At 41.7% G+C, this 20,317-nt stretch overlaps 1 protein-coding gene across 1 annotated transcript; it reads left to right on the top strand.

Moving 5' to 3' along the window:
* The first annotated feature begins 1,535 nt into the window (after positions 1-1,535).
* LOC145098851 (uncharacterized) lies at positions 1,536-15,043 on the top strand. Its single transcript, XM_079036448.1, has 7 exons — positions 1,536-1,602; positions 2,019-2,265; positions 2,425-2,591; positions 2,676-3,223; positions 3,294-3,457; positions 13,583-13,665; positions 15,027-15,043. Exons 1-7 carry the CDS (start codon positions 1,536-1,538, stop codon positions 15,041-15,043), a joined length of 1,293 nt encoding a protein of 430 aa, XP_078892574.1.
* Positions 15,044-20,317: the final 5,274 nt, after the last annotated feature.

Here is a 20,317-nt window from a genome sequence, read left to right as displayed (position 1 = left end):
AAGGTGGCGGGATTTAGTTTCAGACATTGACTTTACACTCTATCTCTTTCCCCAAGAAAACCTTTTGATCATCCCATCTTCTTCAATCGTGAGTTCTTATCGTCGTTGGTCGTTACAGTTCAACTGATTGAACGGTGTATCGAGGAAAATGGTGCTCACATTGTGGTATTTACGTCCACGCTACACCCAACCACCTGACCTACATAAAGAATATGGTAAGCATGGACCTTGTAATGCTAGGTTTTGACGAAATGTAATTTTTCTTTCCTCCATCATTAACATTTTATTGTTCTTGAATGTTCACAGGTTCTATTTCAAGCTTTTGCACATTCAAGATAAATCATGGAGGTTCGTTCACAAATACGGTATCTGGAAGGTCATACATAGATGGGCTTGTTGATCACTTTGATTTTGTGGACATGGATGTGTTTTCAGTCCACGAGTTAGATGATATGATGGCAGTTTTTGGGTACAATGATGGTGGTATAATGTTTTACCATTTCATGATCCCAGAGACAGACTTGGATAGTGGATTGTTACCCCTTGGCACCAATCAGGAAGTCATTCAGCTGGCAAGGTATGTGCTTAATCATAAGGAAATATATTTGTACATCGAGCATGGAAATACTAGAGTAGTCCCTTACTTTAAGTCCCCATTGAAGGTTCGTATTGAGGAAGTTGAAGGGAATGATTCTCCTGAAATGAATAGGGTTAGGATGAAAAGGAAATCAATTGGGTCATGTAGTAAAAAGTTGGATTTGAATGAGTCCACTGATTTGTCAAAGTTAATTGTACCCTATGAACCTGTAATCAACAAAAAAACACTCAGTTGATCAAGAGAATGATCCCTTTAGGGGGGTACAGTTTGAGGATAACCATGGTAAAAAAGATGATGACACAGGGGATGAGCACCAAGCAAAAGGGGATGTTGATCCAGTGGATGATTATGAGGTAATGGGGGATGTGGACGCAGAATATGGTGGGGGAAAAATCTACATGATGTTGAGTTTTTTGAGGATGAATACAGTGGAAGTAAGGAAAATGTTAGTGAGGGTCCTTGGAGTGAGGGTAGTAGGAGTGAGGGTAATATGACAGATGATGAGAGTGAGGACGAAGACTTCTTTGTGGATTTAGAAAATATTGTAGATGATGTGGATGTTGATATGAAAGAATTTCAAATACATGTTGATGAAGATGTTGAGTGGGTTCAAAAAACCACCAAAGAAGCAAGTGGTAGTGGTGTTGACTTTACTGAAGGTGAAGATTTGGAGGTCATAGACCCAGAATCGTTTGAGTCACCTATTGTAGATGAAGATAACAACAGAGAGAGGATGTTGGGAGACATAAGAAAGGAAAAAAGTTGTTCTGAGGGTGTAGTTCATCAAAAGGTTTTCACATTAAGATAGAAGTTCAAAACAAAGAAAGATGTGAAAGAATATAGAAACAAACATGCAGGAGAAACCAAAAGGGATTTACATTTTGAAAAAAATGACAAAACAAGGATTAGGGCTAAGTGTAGAGGAGTGGTCCCAGATATGAGTGGTGGGCCATGGATAAAGTTAAGGACTGGATTCAAGGACAAAAGAATAAATATGAAAGAGGGTAAATGTCCTTGGGTTGTATTGGTGTCTAGACCTAAAGAGACAGATGACTGGGTAGTGAACACCCTAGTTAGTGAACATCGGTGTGTGCAATCAAGAACCATTAAAGCTTGCAACTACAAATTCATTGCAGCAAACATTGTGAAGTAAATTGAGAGTAATCCAACCATTCCAGTCAATGCACTTCAAGAAGATCTCATTCAAAAATTCGAGATGAACATGTCAAGAATGAAGGTACATCGGGCAAAGGAATTGGCTCAGAAGCATGTTTTGGGGGATTTTCAGAAACAATATGCTATTTTGAGGGACTATGGACTAGATTTGATGGAAAGAAACCCATGTACTAATGTGAAGATCGATTGTTACAGTGATCCAAATTTAAATTCTGATACAAGGACATTATTTACATTTGTTTAGGAGCATTAAAGGAAGGATTTAAGGCTAATCTAAGGGATTTCATAGGGTTGGATGGTACTTTCATGAAAGGTCCCTATCCTGGTCAAATTTTGACTGTCGTAGGGGTAGATTCCAATAATGGGATATATCCTCTTGCATATGCTCTTGTTGAGAATGAAACCACCAATTCATGGACATGGTTTTTGGAACAACTTGGTGATGATATGGAACTTTATGCTAATTCAAACTTCACTTTCATCTCAGATAGGTAGAAGGTACATATACTTCAATTTAATTTGATATTGTTGTTATTTAGTCAACTAAGTATTGAAATATTTAAATAGGGTATCATTCCTGCAATTGCCAAACTTTTCCCTAAAGCTGAGCATAGGTTCTGTCTGAGGCATATTTATGAAAATATGAAAAGGCAGTGGAAGGATAAAGAGCTCAAAGATTTGGTGTGGGCATGTGCAACTACTACTACTGTAAGGCATTTTGAGAAATCATTAGAAGAGCTAAAGAAATTCAAAGCTGAAGCTCATGATTGGTTGATACAGATTCCTCCAGCTTATTGGGCAAGATCTCATTTCTCAGGTTAGTACTTCATCTTTCCTTTATGTTAACATTTACTTGTCATTGTTAGGATTTGTTCTCATTTTGTATTATATGACTAAACAGGGAGGGCACATACTAACATCTTGTTGAATAACCCGTGTGAGGTTCTGAATGGAAAAATACAAGGTGGTAGGGACAAACCTATCATTTATTGTTTGGAGTATATTAGAGAGTATTTGATGAAGAGAATTTGCAATGTCCAAAGAGAGATTGATAGATGCCATGGTCCTCTCACACCAACTGCCACTAGTCTTCTTGATCAAATGAAAAGACAAGCACAAAAGCACAAGTGTATTTTCAATGGGGTTAAAGCTCAAGTCACTACTCATTGGGGTGATCAGTTTATTGTGAATTTGGATGAAAAAACATGCACATGTAGACATTGGGAAATTACAAGCATGTTATGCTTACATGCAATAAGTGCAATATGGGACAAGATTAAACATGGAGCAAAGAATGTTCCTGAGTTGGAGCATTGGGTCCACCCATGCTACTGGCTAGTTACATGGGCAGAAGTGTACAAACACAAAATTGAACCTATAAATGGTAGATTGATGTGGCCCAAATCACAATGCCCAACCAAGTTGCTTCCACCCAAACATGTTGTTCAGGTATGTCTTCATATATCAATATAACTGAAGTTTTTTAAGAACAACAGTTTAATCTTATGTACATTTGTAGGTGGGTAGGCCCAAAAAGAAAAGGAAGAGGGCATATGATGAACCTGCTACACAGGGGCATAAACTGTCCAAGAGGTGGACCATTGTCACATGTAGAAAGTGCAACAACAAATGGCATAATTCAAGAACTTGTAAAGGTCAAGGTGTAACAGCCCGGAATTCCAGGTATCTTTATTGCTTAATTATTTTGTGTTTTGAGAGGGGACTCGGCGAGTTGGATCTCAGACTCGCCGAGTAGGGCCGCGATTCTGGACACGGGATTCGTTTGGACTCGGTGAGTCCAGGATATGGACTCGGCGAGTCTGCGCTGTTTAATGAAACCCTAATTTCCCGGTCCTAAGCCCTATTTAAAGGACCTTATGGCCCTCATTTGCGGCCACCTTGAACCCTAAGAGCCCCCATACGACTGTGAGCCCTTGTGAGTGTATTTGGAGGCCATTTGTTCACCATTTTGTGTGATATTGCAAGAAAGGAGGGAGAGGATCAAACTTGAGGAGTTGGGGAGCTTGGATCTGTTGCTAATTCATCAAGGGAGTCTTCTTGAGGTAACTTTCAGAACCAAACTTCGTGTTTTGTGTTGATGTGTCAAATCTAGGGTTTCTTCTTGCATTTCTTGGCTTAAATTGGAAGTATGAAAGGTTCCCTGGAGATATGGAACCTAGATCTGGGCCTTAGCAGGTCCAGGAGACCCCATATGACTAGCTTTATGCCCATCCTTTCGAGTTAGAAGCTAAGGTGGTCATATTAGAGGTTGTTTCCCCAAAATAAGCCTTGTACGCATTGCATGGCAACCAAGACTGAGACTTTACATGACAAATAAGCTTGGGAAGGCCAGATCTATGAATGGATGGAACGGATCTGACCGCAAAAGCCAGTTTTAGCTGGTGCATGGCATGGACTCGCCGAGTCTGATGAACAGACTCGACGAGTCACTTGAAGATTGTCCTTGAGGACACCCAGTGTGTAGTCCTGGCCGAGTTATGGTTGACTCAGTGAGTCAGGACGAGTTAGAGAGGGTCGACAGGTGGTCGGAGTCGAGTTGGGACTCGCCGAGTTGTTCTTGAGACTCGGCGAGTTGAGTCGGGGTGGCCCCGCGACTCTCCCAGGTGGAACTCGTCGAGTCAGGGGAAGTACTCGACGAGTAAGAAGGGAATCCTATGGGGTTGGCGGATACGTCTAGACTCGCCGAGTTGCCCTTGTGCACTCGCCGAGTCCGGTCAAGTTGACCGTTGACCGTTGACCAGAGTTGACCTACGTTTGACTTCTTAGGGATAGTCAAACTTAGAAGATAAAAGTGTTAATAAGAGATGTATGATGTTATAGGGAGATTGTAGCTCGGCGGATCGAGCACGAGTGACTTCGGGATTTGCTAGCTTTAGATATTTACGAGGTGAGTCTTCTCACTATACTGTACCCGGAAGGGTTTGACTGTGTGACCGGAAGGTCGGATATGATATGAGATACATGTGTTATATGTGATAAGTTAATTGTTATATGTGCTATGTATGTTATGTGGGCCGGAAGGCATTATGTTAAGGGCCGGAAGGCGATTATGTTATGGGCCGGAAGGCGATTATGTTATGGGCCGGAAGGCGTTGTGAGTCTTGGACCGTAAGGTTGGCGTGGGTAGGACCGGAAGGTTTACCCAGCAGGGACGGAAGTCCCCTGAGACACATGGACCGGAAGGTCAGGGCCTGGAAAGGCGTATGTGCGTAAGTTGTATTTTGGGGAACTCACTAAGCAATTATGCTTACAGTTGTTGTGTATGTGTTTCAGGTACTAGCGAGAACCGTGGGAAGGCGCCGGCGTGATCTGTACACACTGATAGATGTTTTGTGACCTGGGATTCGTATGATTTGTAATATGTTATGACACATGGAATGTTTATGCCTTGTTTTGAATGAAAATACTTTATTTTGAAATGAAAATTTTGTTTGAAAAATTACGTTGTTACAAATTGGTATCAGAGCTTTGGTTTGAGGGATTCGGGTGCACCTTCGGGCGTAACTGAACTCAAACCGAGGATTTGAGGGAAACTTTTAAAATAAAGGCATAAACTTTTATAAATAATTTTGTGGTGAACAAGAAAGAAGCAGTGTGTACGATCAGTCAGCGCCCGAACGGTAAAGATCCCCAAAATACCTTACAATGTTATGTTAAAAGATAAGATATGATATGAATTGTTATGCATGCTAGAAGACTAGGTATTCATGATAGGACTAGAGTGGCCTGATTTGTAATGCCTTAGTCTAGGAAAGTTTGCCGATATGAGATGCTTTGATAGCGTGCGGGTAGATAGTGCATAACAAAAGTAGAGTACTCACTATCCGGGGTTTGGGGAGGAAGACTTGGGATGAATGCTGATGCGGTGTGGTCGGTAGTATTGGGCCCGTACTACCGAAGACACCGGGTCAAGGGGAAACCCAAGTAAGAATCCCTAGATATCAGAGACTGAGTAGGGTTGCATTATCGAGTGCGATTATACTCGATGGAGTCTCTGATATTTTTATGTTGTATTTCAGAGACATCATGGTTGGACCACGCCACAGACCGAGTACGAGCGGTGTGAGTGACGAGGAGATTCGTCAGATGATTCATGAGGAGGTGGCTGCAGCGATCCGGGCTGAGATTCCGGAGATGTTTGGGTCTATTAAGACCACCTTGATGGAGACTTTTGATGAGCGGTACGCCGCATTGACTGAGGCTGCAGCCGCTGCAGCTACCGCAGCTGTGGCCGCTGCCAGGCCGCAGGGGGTGACTCGTTGCTGTTTCGGGAGTTCAGCAACACGAAGCCACCTGAGTTTGATGGGACGCAGGATCCGATTGCTGCGATGAGGTGGATCGCTGATATTGAGGGGTGTTTCTACACTTGTTCATGTCCGGAGCATCTGAGGGTACGGTTCGCTTTGAACCAGCTCCGTCTGGGAGCGAAGGATTGGTGGAAGTTCGTGACGACGAACTTCACTTTGGCAGAGATTTCAGCAGTGACATGGGAGAGGTTTACCTCTATGTTCAGAGACGAGTACGTTCCCCCGGTGGAGAGGGAACGATTGGTTCAGGAGTTCTTGACCCTCAAGCACGGTGCTGATTCGGTTACGGTGATCACGCGGAAGTTTCATGAGAGGGCGATGTTCTTCCCCGAGCTGGTGTCCACAGAGCAGGCTCGGATGAGCCGGTACTTGGGTGTTTTGAGGAGGGATATCCGGGAGTTTGTGTCAAACTCCACCTATCATACCTTTGCTGAGCTTCAGGCGAATGCCAGGAAGCGCGAGATCGAGTTGGAGACCCAGGCCAGGGAGGAGGCCGAGTCTCAGCGGGTGGACCGGCGGCCGGCTCAGTCTCAGCCGACAGCCAAGCGGACTAAGTCCGCCGATTCGAGGACGGGAGGTCCGAAGGGCCGCACTTGCGGAAAGTGCGGCAAGAGTCACGAGGGGACATGTCGATCTGGTGCTTGCTACAAGTGTGGCAAGGAGGGGCACATCGCTAGGGATTGCCCCAAGGGGTTTACGGTTTGCTTTCATTGCAACCAGACCGGCCATCGGAAGGCCGAGTGCCCTCAGCTTCTTCAGGGATCTGCACCTGCTGCCAGGGTTTCTGAGACTCGACCGGTGAAAGTCGAGGCCCCGAGGGCTCGTGGGAGAGCCTTTCAGCTGACTGCGGAGGAGGTCTGCGCTGCGCCCGATGTTGTGGTAGGTATGCTTTATTTCATGTATTTATTCTGATGTTGAGATGTTATGCTTATGTTATGTTATGCGTAGGTACTTTCCTTGTGAACTCTGTGCCTGCTTTAGTGCTATTTGACTCGGGTGCGAGTCGGTCCTTTGTATCTTTGGCCTTTAGTCAGCATATCAGCGTTAGTCGTGAGCCGTTGAGTCGGCCTCTGAGAATTTCTATAGCTGACGAGAGGGTGATTTGTGCCACGGAGGTTCTCCGGGGATGTGTGTTAGAGATTTTCGGGGTCGAGTTTCCGGTTGATCTGATTCCTAATGCGATGGGTGATGTCTGTGTCATTGTGGGCATGGACTGGTTGAGCCGATTCAGCGCCGTCATCGACTGTGAGCGTCAGCGGGTGACTATACGAGACCCTAATGGGGGAGTTCTTTCGGTGTACGGCGAGGGTACCCGTTCAAGATCAGCTTTTTGTTCGGCCGCTAGGGCGAGGCAGTGTTTACAGCAGGGCTGTAAGGGTTTTGTGGCGTATGTGATGGATACGCGGGAGGCTTCCGAGAGACCGAGATCAGTTAAGGAGGTTCCAGTGGTGCGTGAGTTTCCAGATGTTTTTCCCGAGGAGCTGCCGGGAGTACCTCCTGTGAGGCAAGTGGAGTTTAGTATTGATCTGGTTCCGGGGGCCGCGCCTATCGCTAAGGTGCCTTATCGTCTTGCACCTCCATAGATGCAAGAGTTGTCCTCGCAGCTTCAAGAGTTGCTGGGGAAGGGATTCATTCGGCCGAGCAGCTCGCCGTGGGGAGCACCTATTCTGTTCGTCAAGAAGAAGGATGGTTCACACCGGATGTGCATTGATTACCGGTAGTTGAACAAGTTGACGGTCAAGAACCGTTACCCGTTACCGAGGATCGACGATTTATTCGATCAGTTGCAGGGAGCATCTTAGTTTTCCAAGATCGATCTGAGGTCGGGGTATCATCAGGTGAGGGTACGGGATGAGGACATCCAGAAGACAGCGTTTAGGACGCGATATGGGCATTATGAGTTTGTGGTGATGCCTTTTGGGCTCACCAATGCCCCGGCTGTGTTCATGGATCTCATGAACAGAGTATGCAGGCCGATGCTGGATCGGTCGGTGATTGTATTCATCGATGATATTCTGGTGTATTCGAGATCTAGAGAGCAGCATGAGAAGCATTTGAGGGAGGTCCTTGGGGTGTTGAGATCGGAGAAGCTTTATGCAAAGTTCTCCAAGTGTGATTTCTGGTTACGGGAGGTCCAGTTCCTAGGACACCTCGTTAACCAGGAAGGGATTCTGGTCGATCCGGCCAAGGTTGAGGCGGTGATGAGTTGGGAAGTGCCAAAGTCACCATCTGAGATCAGGAGTTTCCTTGGGTTGGCAGGGTATTATCGGAGATTTATCAAGGATTTCTCCAAGATCGCAGTGCCGCTCACCAGATTGACCCGGAAGGGTGTTGCATTCTCATGGGGTCCCGAGCAGCAGACCTCCTTTGAGACACTTCGCTAAAGGTTGTGCGAAGCCCCGGTATTAGCTCTCCCGGAAGGGATGGAGGATTTTGTAGTATATTGTGATGCATCGATTTTGGGGCTGGGTGCGGTGTTGATGCAGAGGGGTCATGTGATAGCATATGCATCAAGGCAGCTGAAGCCTCATGAGACGAGATATCCCACGCATGATTTAGAGTTGGGGGCAGTAGTGTTCGCTCTCAAGATTTGGCGTCACTACTTGTATGGGGTTCGATGTACGATATACACGGACCATAAGAGTTTGAAGTACTTGATGGATCAGCCCAACCTAAATATGCGTCAGAGGAGGTGGTTGGATGTGGTCAAGGATTATGATTGTGAGATCCTGTACCACCCAGGCAAGGCTAATGTGGTAGCCGATGCGTTGAGCCGCAGGGCGGAGAGTACTCCACTGCGAGATGTATGTTTGAGATTGACCGTGATAGCTCCAGTGTTGGATGCCATTCGTGGGGCACAGGTCGAGGCTGTGCGACCGGAGATGCAGAAGAGAGAGCGGGTCGTCGGTTTGGTTTCAGAGTTCGTTACGGATGGACGAGGGCTTATGACGTTTCAGGGTCGGATTTGGGTACCGTTCGTGGGTTGTACGCGTATTACTTTGATGGAAGAGGCTCATCGGTCGAAGTTTCGATCCATCCGGGGGCTACGAAGATGTATTTGGATTTGAGGAAAGAGTATTGGTGGCCCTGTATGAAGAGGGACGTCGCATGGTTCGTTGAGAGGTGCTTGACCTGCCGCAGGGTTAAGGCCGAGCACCAGAGACCGCATGGCAAGTTGCAGCCATTGGAGGTTCCCGAATGGAAGTGGGAACAGATCACTATGGATTTCATCACCAAATTGCCAAGGACTGCCAGAGGAGTTGATGCAATTTGGGTGATTGTGGATAGGTTGACGAAGAGCGCTCACTTCCTTGCCATCAGTGAGAGTTCTTCAGCGGAGAAGTTGGCGGAGATATATGTGAGGGAAGTGGTATCTCGGCATGGGGTGCCGATCTCGATTGTTTCAGACCGTGATGTGCGCTTCACTTCCAGATTCTAGAAGAAATTCCATGAGGAGCTGGGTACTAAATTGCATTTTAGTACCGCATATCATCCCCAGACAGACGGCCAGAGCGAGCGGACGATTCAGACGCTTGAGGACATGCTTAGAGCATGTGTGTTGGATTTCGGGGGTAGCTGGGATGTGTATTTACCCTTGGCAGAGTTTTCCTACAACAACAGCCATCATTCGAGCATTGGTATGCCACCCTTTGAGCTGTTGTACGGTAGGAGGTGTCGGACCCCCATTTGCTGGGGAGAGGTTGGGCAGAGAGTGATGGGCAGTACAGAGATCGTGCTTCAGACGACAGAGCAGATTTAGCAGGTCAGACAGAGGTTGTTGACCGCCCAGAGCCGACAGAAGAGTTATGCGGACAGACGCCGGTCCGAGCTTGAGTTTTAGGTCGGCGACTTCGTTCTCCTGAAGGTCTCTCCTTGGAAAGGAGTGATTCGATTCAGGAAGAGGGGCAAGTTGGGGCCCCGGTATATTGGGCCATTTCGTGTGATTGCAAGGGTAGGCCGGGTAGCCTATCGTTTGGAGTTGCCGGCAGAGTTGGGGCAGATCCACGACACTTTTCACGTGTCGCAATTGAGGAAGTGTTTAGCCGATGAGTCGGCAGTGGTTCCATTGGAGGATATTCAGGTGGATGTGAGTCTGAATTATGCTGAGAGGCCTGTGGCCATCAGGGATCGGAAGATCAAGGTTCTGAGGAACAAGGAGGTACCTCTGGTGTTGGTTCAGTGGCAACACCGGAAGGGATCGGAGATGACCTGGGAGCCGGAGCGCGAGATGCGGGAGCAGCATCCGGAGCTATTTTCAGAGCGAGACTTCGAGGGCGAAGTCTAGTTCTAGTGGGGGAGAATTGTAACAGCCCGGAATTCCAGGTATCTTTATTGCTTAATTATTTTGTGTTTTGAGAGGGGACTCGGCGAGTTGGAGCTCAGACTCGCCGAGTAGGGCCGCGATTCTGGACACGGGATTCGTTTGGACTCGACGAGTCCAGGATATGGACTCGGCGAGTCTGCGCTGTTTAATGAAACCCTAATTTCCCGGTCCTAAGCCCTATTTAAAGGACCTTATGGCCCTCATTTGCGGCCACCTTGAACCCTAAGAGCCCCCATACGACTGTGAGCCCTTGTGAGTGTATTTGGAGGCCATTTGTTCACCATTTTGTGTGATATTGCAAGAAAGGAGGGAGAGGATCAAACTTGAGGAGTTGGGGAGCTTGGATCTGTTGCTAATTCATCAAGGGAGTCTTCTTGAGGTAACTTTCAGAGCCAAACTTCGTGTTTTGTGTTGATGTGTCAAATCTAGGGTTTCTTCTTGCATTTCTTGGCTTAAATTGGAAGTATGAAAGGTTCCCTGGAGATATGGAACCTAGATCTGGGCCTTAGCAGGTCCAGGAGACCCCATATGACTAGCTTTATGCCCATCCTTTCGAGTTAGAAGCTAAGGTGGTCATATTAGAGGTTGTTTCCCCAAAATAAGCCTTGTACGCATTGCATGGCAACCAAGACTGAGACTTTACGTGACAAACAAGCTTGGGAAGGCCAGATCTATGAATGGATGGAACGGATCTGACCGCAAAAGCCAGTTTTAGCTGGTGCATGGCATGGACTCGCCGAGTCTGATGAACAGACTCGACGAGTCACTTGAAGATTTTCCTTGAGGACACCCAGTGTGTAGTCCTGGCCGAGTTATGGTTGACTCAGTGAGTCAGGACAAGTTAGAGAGGGTCGACAGGTGGTCGGAGTCGAGTTGGGACTCGCCGAGTTGTTCTTGAGACTCGGCGAGTTGAGTCGGGGTGGCCCCGCGACTCTCCCAGGTGGAACTCGTCGAGTCAGGGGAAGTACTCGACGAGTAAGAAGAGAATCCTATGGGGTTGGCGGATACGTCTAGACTCGCCGAGTTGCCCTTGTGCACTCGCCGAGTCCGGTCAAGTTGACCGTTGACCGTTGACCAGAGTTGACCTACGTTTGACTTCTTAGGGATAGTCAAACTTAGAAGATAAAAGTGTTAATAAGAGATGTATGATGTTATAGGGAGATTGTAGCTCGGCGGATCGAGCACGAGTGACTTCGGGATTTGCTAGCTTTCGATATTTACGAGGTGAGTCTTCTCACTATACTGTACCCGGAAGGGTTTGACTGTGTAACCGGAAGGTCGGATATGATATGAGATACATGTGCTATATGTGATAAGTTAATTGTTATATGTGCTATGTATGTTATGTGGGCCGGAAGGCATTATGTTAAGGGCCGGAAGGCGATTATGTTATGGGCCGGAAGGCGATTATGTTATGGGCCGGAAGGCGTTGTGAGTCTTGGACCGTAAGGTTGGCGTGGGTAGGACCGGAAGGTTTACCCAGCAGGGACGGAAGTCCCCTGAGACACATGGACCGGAAGGTCAGGGCCTGGAAAGGCGTATGTGCGTAAGTTGTATTTTGGGGAACTCACTAAGCAATTATGCTTACAGTTGTTGTGTATGTGTTTCAGGTACTAGCGAGGACCGTGGGAAGGCGCCGACGTGATCTGTACACACTGATAGATGTTTTGTGACCTGGGATTCGTATGATTTGTAATCTGTTATGACACATGGAATGTTTATGCCTTGTTTTGAATGAAAATACTTTATTTTGAAATGAAAATTTTGTTTGAAAAATTACGTTGTTACACAAGGTGGCCCTAATGACAAAAGAACTGAAGAAACAGGAGGATAGAAGTGAGGATGGGGTGTTGTTGAGAACCATTAGGTCTTTTGATGTAATTTGCACTTTAATTTTATGGTTATGTTAACACCTATGTTTATGTACCCAACAATACTTACTTTGGGCTCCTTATTTTATATGGTCATGCATGTTGACCTTGAATCATTGTACACATAGGTAAACTGTGAAACAATGTCAACTGCTGTTGTGATATACAATAGCATTTTTTGTTATATTCTTGGTCTTGTCAACTAGTATTTGTGATATTCAAAGTGTTTGGTCATGCATGTTGAATTGGTGTTCTTGTCAATAATATTTGATTGTACAAAGCCATGACACAATAACCTTGTTCTGAAATTAAACCATTTGATTACAAAAAGACTATAACATTAAGACAACATTAACCAGAACATAATTTACTGCAGTCAAACTCAAAAAAGACACAAACATTACATAAACCATGGTACAATTTCCTATCTTCAGACTCAAAATAAGACCACCAGTACATTTACCCTATGACTACGACACTACTTCTTGCATTTAGACACCACATTCAGAGGCAACTTCGACCATGCTTCAAGTAATGAATTGCAAAAAGACCCCAACTGAAGAGAATGATTAACTTATACATCCTAGCTTGCAGTGTAGCTTGTTGAAGAGATTCTTGGAGCTTGTTCATAGACCTAATTAACCCACGTATCACTTCCACCGATCTAGGGCACATCGGCTCATCAAACCACCCAATCCAACCACACCTTCTCTCATTAGGAAGACAAGACTAAAATCGCCTTCCAGGGTTGCGATCTGACCAGGAAGTGACGATGGCTAGATCACGATTTCCACAAGCACATATCGACATTTTTCCTAGATTTCTTTCTCTAACAGTAGTAGTGATCGATTAAATTAGGAGAAAGAACAAGAAGAAGTAATACAAACATTAATTTATATGTTCAGAAAAGGTCCTTTAGGCTAAAATGACATAAATACCCTCATGTGTAGGTCACATGGGGGCAACTTAACGTTGGAATGGACGAACATCCAACTCGGGGACCAAATGCGTGCAACTTATGGTCCATAGGTACTATTTGAGGGAAAAAAGTACCGTAGGGACTAGATTAGGGAAAAATCCAAAACCTAAAGGACCATTCGCGTAATTTGTTCTATTTTTTTAATACATTTAAACCTTATAAATATGTTTTTTTTTTCATTTAAAAACCATAGTTTTGTATAAATACATTTTTTTTACACTCAAACCATATTTTTATGTATAAATATGTATTAGTTATATAACAATTGTAGTTTATATTAAATATGCAACTTTAAAATGTGTTCAGAGGTTTGGAGACGTGTAGTCGATCAAAACTCGGATATCAAGTTTGCAACCCATCAAATTTTTACCTCTTATTAGAAACTGATGGTTAGTTTGATTCTCATGATATAACTGATGCTTTGAATGTAAGAAAAAAAAACACCTTGTATTTAAATAAAAATGTGGTTTTTAAACGAAAAAAATATGTTTATACGGTTTAAAATGTAATAGAAAAAAATATATTTATACGGTATCAAATGGAAAATAGACAAAATTGAACAAAATTTGATAAATGATGTTCGATTAGAACAAAAAAAACATAGTATCAAAATTGAAATAAAAAATTAAACTTAGTGTCAAATCGAAAAAAGTGAAAACTTAGTGTTTTTTGTGGAAAAAAAATCAATTTGACACATCAACATATCATGTCAGCATGTCACGTCATCAAAACTGACACGTCATCATGCCACGTCAGCATGTAACGTGGTTAACCGGTCAAGTGGTCAGAATTGTAACAAATTGGAAAACACGGTATCAAAATTGACACAAAAAAAACACAGTGTCAAAATCGAATTTCTATGTAAAATAGTATTTTTTGTGCCATTTACCTTTCATATATCCATGAAATACAATATAATTCTTGTAGTTTCGTAACAAACGACCATGAAAAATTATTTGAAGCTTCTATTTTCCTTTTATCTACCCAACTAGTCCTTCATATATCCATAACATACAATGTAATCCTTGTAGTTTTGTAACAAACGGCCATGAAGTTCAACTTTGTGGTCTTTTAAGTTTGATATCGAGAATTTTGTATATACTCTTATGAAACGATTAAATATTGTATTTGTCCGGCCTAAATTTTAAATATCATGTTTATCTTTGGTAATGTTTTAAAATATCAAATTTTATCCAAATCTATCTTTTTAATAGTTAATAATCATTTTTTATAATTTTAAATCAATAAAACTAAAAAAAACAACTAAACATACGATAATACCCTTCGTTTATAAATAAAATGAATCATTCACACGAGTTTTTATTGTTCGGGTTGGTTATTGTTTGATATCTAACCAACCCGGCAACCATATGCTTCGACCCGCATTGAATGTCGGGCCATTCGTTTGAATCGCCTGCTCCAGGGATTATTTCTCGACGTTCTGTACAACCAGCGACCGGTTTATGGAACAAGGAGTTAAGCAAGGGCCAGGAGATTGATGAAAGAAACTGGCCGAAGAAAGTGTTTTTTATTCATATTTAGCATTCTTGTATTCGAAATCATTTCCCTTGACTGTGCATTTTGACTTGAAGCTATGCTTTTTGAAAGCCCTCATAAGTACAAATGGTCTTGTTGTCGAGCTTGTCAAATATGGTGTACTTCTATGTTCATGTTCCATTCCCGAAGCAAAGTAATCACAACTTTAAAGGTTTATTTTATATATTTTTAACTGTATTTTGTTTTTTGTTAGATGATGAATCTGAGTAATTATATATTCTCAAGGGTAGAGATTACTAAGAAACTTATGCTTGTGACACATGTTGTACTGTGGGAAAGGTTCATCGCTTCAAGACGAAGACAACAAAGTAGGTCAATGGCTGATAATTAATTGACAAATAAAAACATAAAATTACCTCATAATTATTGGATTGCAACAAAAAAATTGGTAGAAGGCCAAAAAAAAAAAGACACACTAAGGGTTACATATGAACGATCATGCTAAGAAATCTTGAAGGCAAGGATATTATGGTCCATCTGCCTACTTTTTTATTTTTAATAATTTTAAAATATAAAAATGGATTCTTAAATAATAAAAACTGTTTAAAAATAGATTTGGGCAAATACGATATTTTAAAACATTAAGAATGACAAATATGATATTTAGAGTTTAAGTCGAACGAATATGATATTTAGACGTTTAATAAGGGTATATACGAAATTATCCCATATTTTTAAACGACGCTTTTGAAAACTATTATGTTTACAAAAATAAATGTCATTTAATTTTATTAAATGTTTCTTAAAAATATGAATAAAATATCTCAAACACATGAAACATTGTAACTTCATATCTATAATTGTAGTCTTTAGATTATAAGAATGTTTCATCTTCATGGTGATAAGATTATAGGGGGGAAGGAGGTTTTTATTGTTGTGTTTGCTTATTCACGCCCCCAACACACACATACATAAACACACACCCCATAGGGGTTAGGTGAGTAGTGTTTCTCAAAGGGTGCTACTATATGGACTCTCCTCACTCGTATAAATTATCAAATCATATGGGGTACACAATCACTATTTCACTAATAACGGGGTATGTTAAGCACTTTAGGGGGTACATATATAACTTCCCTTCTTAAATGCTAGATGATATGGTTAAAAGTAGTTTGGATGACCAATGAGTGATTAGGGGGGGTGTTCAATGGTCAGATACGAAGAGAGACAAATGGAGTACCGAGAGTACATGATGGGTATAGACTTTGGTTATAAGAATGATGAGGCTCGATTTTCGCTTGATTTTGCTATAACACATTAGTCATAAACTTCTCTAGAAAGAGAGATGTTCATGTGATTACATTTTAGACTTGGGGAGACAACACCTAAATTGATATTGTATGACCTTGGCGCATGTAAATATGTTGTGAAATTAATCACCAATCGACCTAGTAGCTCTACACTCGTGTAACATCCTAAAAATAATGATAAAATTTTCATTTTTCAAACACCAAAAAATACAACCAAATTTTTCCAAATCAACCATTGTATAACTGTGACAACCATCAAAACTTGAGACAGTTCTAGATTTTGATAAATTTAGTTGCACATGTAAGCACGACATATACTAGACTTTGTAACTAGGAGCTATGTTATAACCTACTAGAAACTTGGAAACAAGTAGAATCGAAGGACAATGTACTTAGATTTCACATTGATATGTGAATTCTACAACTACTTAATTATAATGACTATCCATAATCTGGTCATTTCTTGAATTGAATATCTTTGCATGAATCACGTAGACATATCATGCACTTGACCTAGAAGTATAAATTAGGTCAAAGTCTCATAGGATCTTAAGTCAAAGTTGAAAACTAGGACTAGTATACTTGATTCTTCAATTTCATTTGAGTCTCGGATCCACTACATAGAAATGCCAATAAACCAATACAAATAAAGGGTAAATTACATGGATGGTCCCTGTGGTTTGGGGTAACCTGTGCGCCTAGTCCCTAAGAAAGATTTTTAACTCGGATGATCCCTAATGGTAAAATTCGTAACCTGCCTGGTCCCTCACTTAACATTCCGTCTGTTTTGTGGTTAGAAACTCTTCACGTGATAAGCACGCTGGGGGTATTTTGTCTTTTCATATCACCCAGTCTTAAAAAATGGTTTATTTGTCTTCCTCCCTTATTTCTTTCTCAATCGCAGTCTTCTCCTCCTACCTTTCTTCTCACAGTCGATCAAAAATGGTGAAATGCAATTGTGGTACAATAGGCGTTATACGGACTTCAACTACGAAGAGAAACCCAGGTAGGGCGTTTTATGCTTGCCCGTTAGAGGTATGATGCTGTAATTGTTTGGGGGATTTTCTATTGTAACCCTAATATGTGTATGTGCTAATCGAAGCTATTGACAGTATAGGGACCAAGGTCTGGCTTTATTAAGTGGGTAGATGAAGAAAAGCATGGTCATAAGGCGGAAATAAAAAATGAAGGGCTTGAAATCCAAATTCAAGAACTTGAGGTCCAAAATTGGAATCTGAAGGCATTGTTAATAATAAGTTGGTTTTTGTTTTTTGGGATAATTGTTTACAAGCTGTAGTGTTAGCTTTAAGATCAATTGATGTAGTTGCAGTTGTTTACAATGCATTGTAATGAATCATATTTGTATCAAGGGTACCCTTTATCAATGAAAATGATATTTTGTTGAACTTGATTGTATTTTACAATTTGTGTAGTATATTGGGACATTACTAAAAGCAATGAAAAGATTACACTATTATAAGTTGGTTTTTGCTGAAACTACATTGCTAAAAGCAATGAAAATATTACATTGTTGTCAAAAACTGAGCAATCAAAAAATGAGCAATCACCATAAAATGAGCAAAACAGATGAACAAAATAAAATCAATGCCAAAAGCAATCAAAAGATTACATTGTTTGTTAAAAGCAAAGTACATTGCTAAAACTAGATACTATAATTACACCATTGTTTTTCAAAAGCAATCAACATAACCATGACAACATATAACCTAGTTCAAAATAAGACAATGTTTGTCAACATCAACCAAAACACTACATAAGCACCTAAAAGCCACATTTATAGGACACCTTTCCCTTTTTTGCTAACAGCTGCCTTCACTTTTGCACTTCCATCCTTCACTTTTGCACTTCCAGCACCACCAACATTCCTTGAAGTTTGTGATCCACCAGCCTTCACTTTTTCACTTCCAGCCTTCACTTTTGCACTACCAGCACCACCAACATTCTTTGAAGTTTGTGATCCACCAACATTCCTTGAAGTTTGAGAACCACCAGCCTTCACTTTTTCACTTCTAGCCCTCACTTTTGCACTACCAGCACCACCAACATTCTTTGAAGTTTGTGATCCACCAACATTCCTTGAAGTTTGAGAACCACCAGCCTTCTGTCCCGTGCAAGTCCTTGCATTATTCCCACTTTTGTTACACTTAGAACATGTCACTGACTTTTGTGCTCTTGAAAATTGGTTACCTTTCACCAAATCCTCAACCTCCATGGCTGATCTCCTTCTTTTTTTCTTTGGTCTTCCAATGGGCACATGGTGTTTTGGAGGGAGTAAGGTTGTAGGGCATGTAGACTTCTCCCATATGTTCCTTCCATTGATTGGCTGAATTGTAAAAGAATACATATTCTTCCATGTTTCTAACCAGTACGTTCGATGGACCCAATGTTCGGGTATCTTATCAATTTCTTTTTTATTCAACATCTCCCACATAGTTGCTATTGCATGTACACATGGTATCCCTATTAGTTCCCACTTTCTACATGAACATGTTTGTTGGCCCATATATATCATGAACTGTTATAGAAGATTTTTACTGACTTGATATTTCCCATTCCCACAGAAAACAAACCTTAATTGTGTAGCCTCTTTCTTCAGTTTTCCAACCCATATGGTAGTTGTAGGAGTCAAGGGACCTGCAGCTTTATCAATTTCCTTTTGCACAGTTACAAATTTCTTCATTAAGTACTCTCCAATGTACTCCAAACATGTAATGATTGGTACATCACGACCTTTAACAATCTTGCTATTTAGATATTCACATGTATTGTTAAGCATAACATTTGTATGAGCTCTACCTGATAAATCATTAATAATGCATTAGTCATTGTTACAAACTAATGATCTAACATTAAAATCTACCTGTAAAGTGTGAACGAGACCAATGCTGAGGAGGAATGTTTTAAGCCACTCATACGCATCATTATTAAGTTTTCTAAGTTCCTCCATTGATCGTTGAAATTGTTGAACAGTAGATGCTTTTGCATAATCCCATAACAGGTCTTTGAATTGCTTTGCCCTCCAATTAGCTTTCATGTTTTCATGGATATGACGAAGACAATAACGATGCTCAGCGCATGGAAACAACTTTGCTATAGCAAGTAACTCCCTATACATGGGATAATGTATTAAAAGTATGCCATATATAATGTATTAATTTGATATTCGAATTAATACTTTTTTCTGTCTGTCATAAACATAAAATTTTAGTTGGTTCCTAAACCCAAATCATCCCCTAGACAAGTTACAAACCAAGTCCATGAGTTAGTACTCTCAGATTCCACAAGAGCATAAGCCAGTGGATATGTTCCATTATTACCATCAATTCCCTACATAAGTAAAATTTCACAATTAAAGCACCATCAATAACCTAAAATACAACTTTTTATAATATAAATGTAGTTCATATGAAAAAAGGTTACCACAGCTGAAAGTATTTGTCCTGGGTATGGAACCTTCATAAAAGCACCATCGAGACCAAGAAAGTCTCTTCTTCCAACAGCAAATCCCTTTTTTAAAGGACCAAGACAGATGTATATGCGCTTGAAAGTTCTAGTTTCTGCATTTGGATTTGGTTCACTCTCTACATCAATCTTCACAGTTGTGTCTAGGTTATGTTTTTGAAGTTCTAGAACATAATCTCTCAATAGAGCATACTGACCAACATAATTCCCTCGCACCTGATTGAGAGCTTCAGTTCTAGCCCTAAACACTTTCATCTTGGAAAATCCCACTTGGTAATCACGTTGCAGTTGCTCTTGTAAAGCACAAATTGGAATAGTTGGGTTAGATTCCACCTGAGTTGCAATATTTTTGGCGATAAACTTATAAGTACAAGCTTTAACATTCCGAGTTTGGAGACAACGATGTTCTTTGTTGTAAGATTTGACCATCCAGGTTACATCACGGTTCCATTTACTAGCGTAGAGGCTCCACGGGAACTTCTCTTCATCTTCATTATTGACTTCTTGTTGACCTTCCCCACTATTGTCTAAGTTTGCCAGCTTTGGTATTGTCCCCTACACACAACTCTTATCCTATTCTTGTCATTTTTTTCAAAACCAAGTTCCCTTCTTGTCTCAATAGCATGGATTTTAACTCTTTCTTTAAACTCTTGGGCTGTATTAAAGGTTTGAAGGATATAAAATGGTTCGACAACATTTTCTTCATCATTTTCGTGAGATCGTTGGATAGCTTTGATGGTCTTCTTTCGTT

Source organism: Lactuca serriola, chromosome 4, assembly GCF_051521515.1.
Source record: "Lactuca serriola cultivar US96UC23 chromosome 4, Lser_US96UC23_V15, whole genome shotgun sequence".
In the NCBI taxonomy this organism is placed as follows: Eukaryota; Viridiplantae; Streptophyta; class Magnoliopsida; order Asterales; family Asteraceae; genus Lactuca; species Lactuca serriola.
Note: the sequence above shows the minus strand (reverse complement) of the source record. Positions and strands in the feature narration are given on the sequence as shown.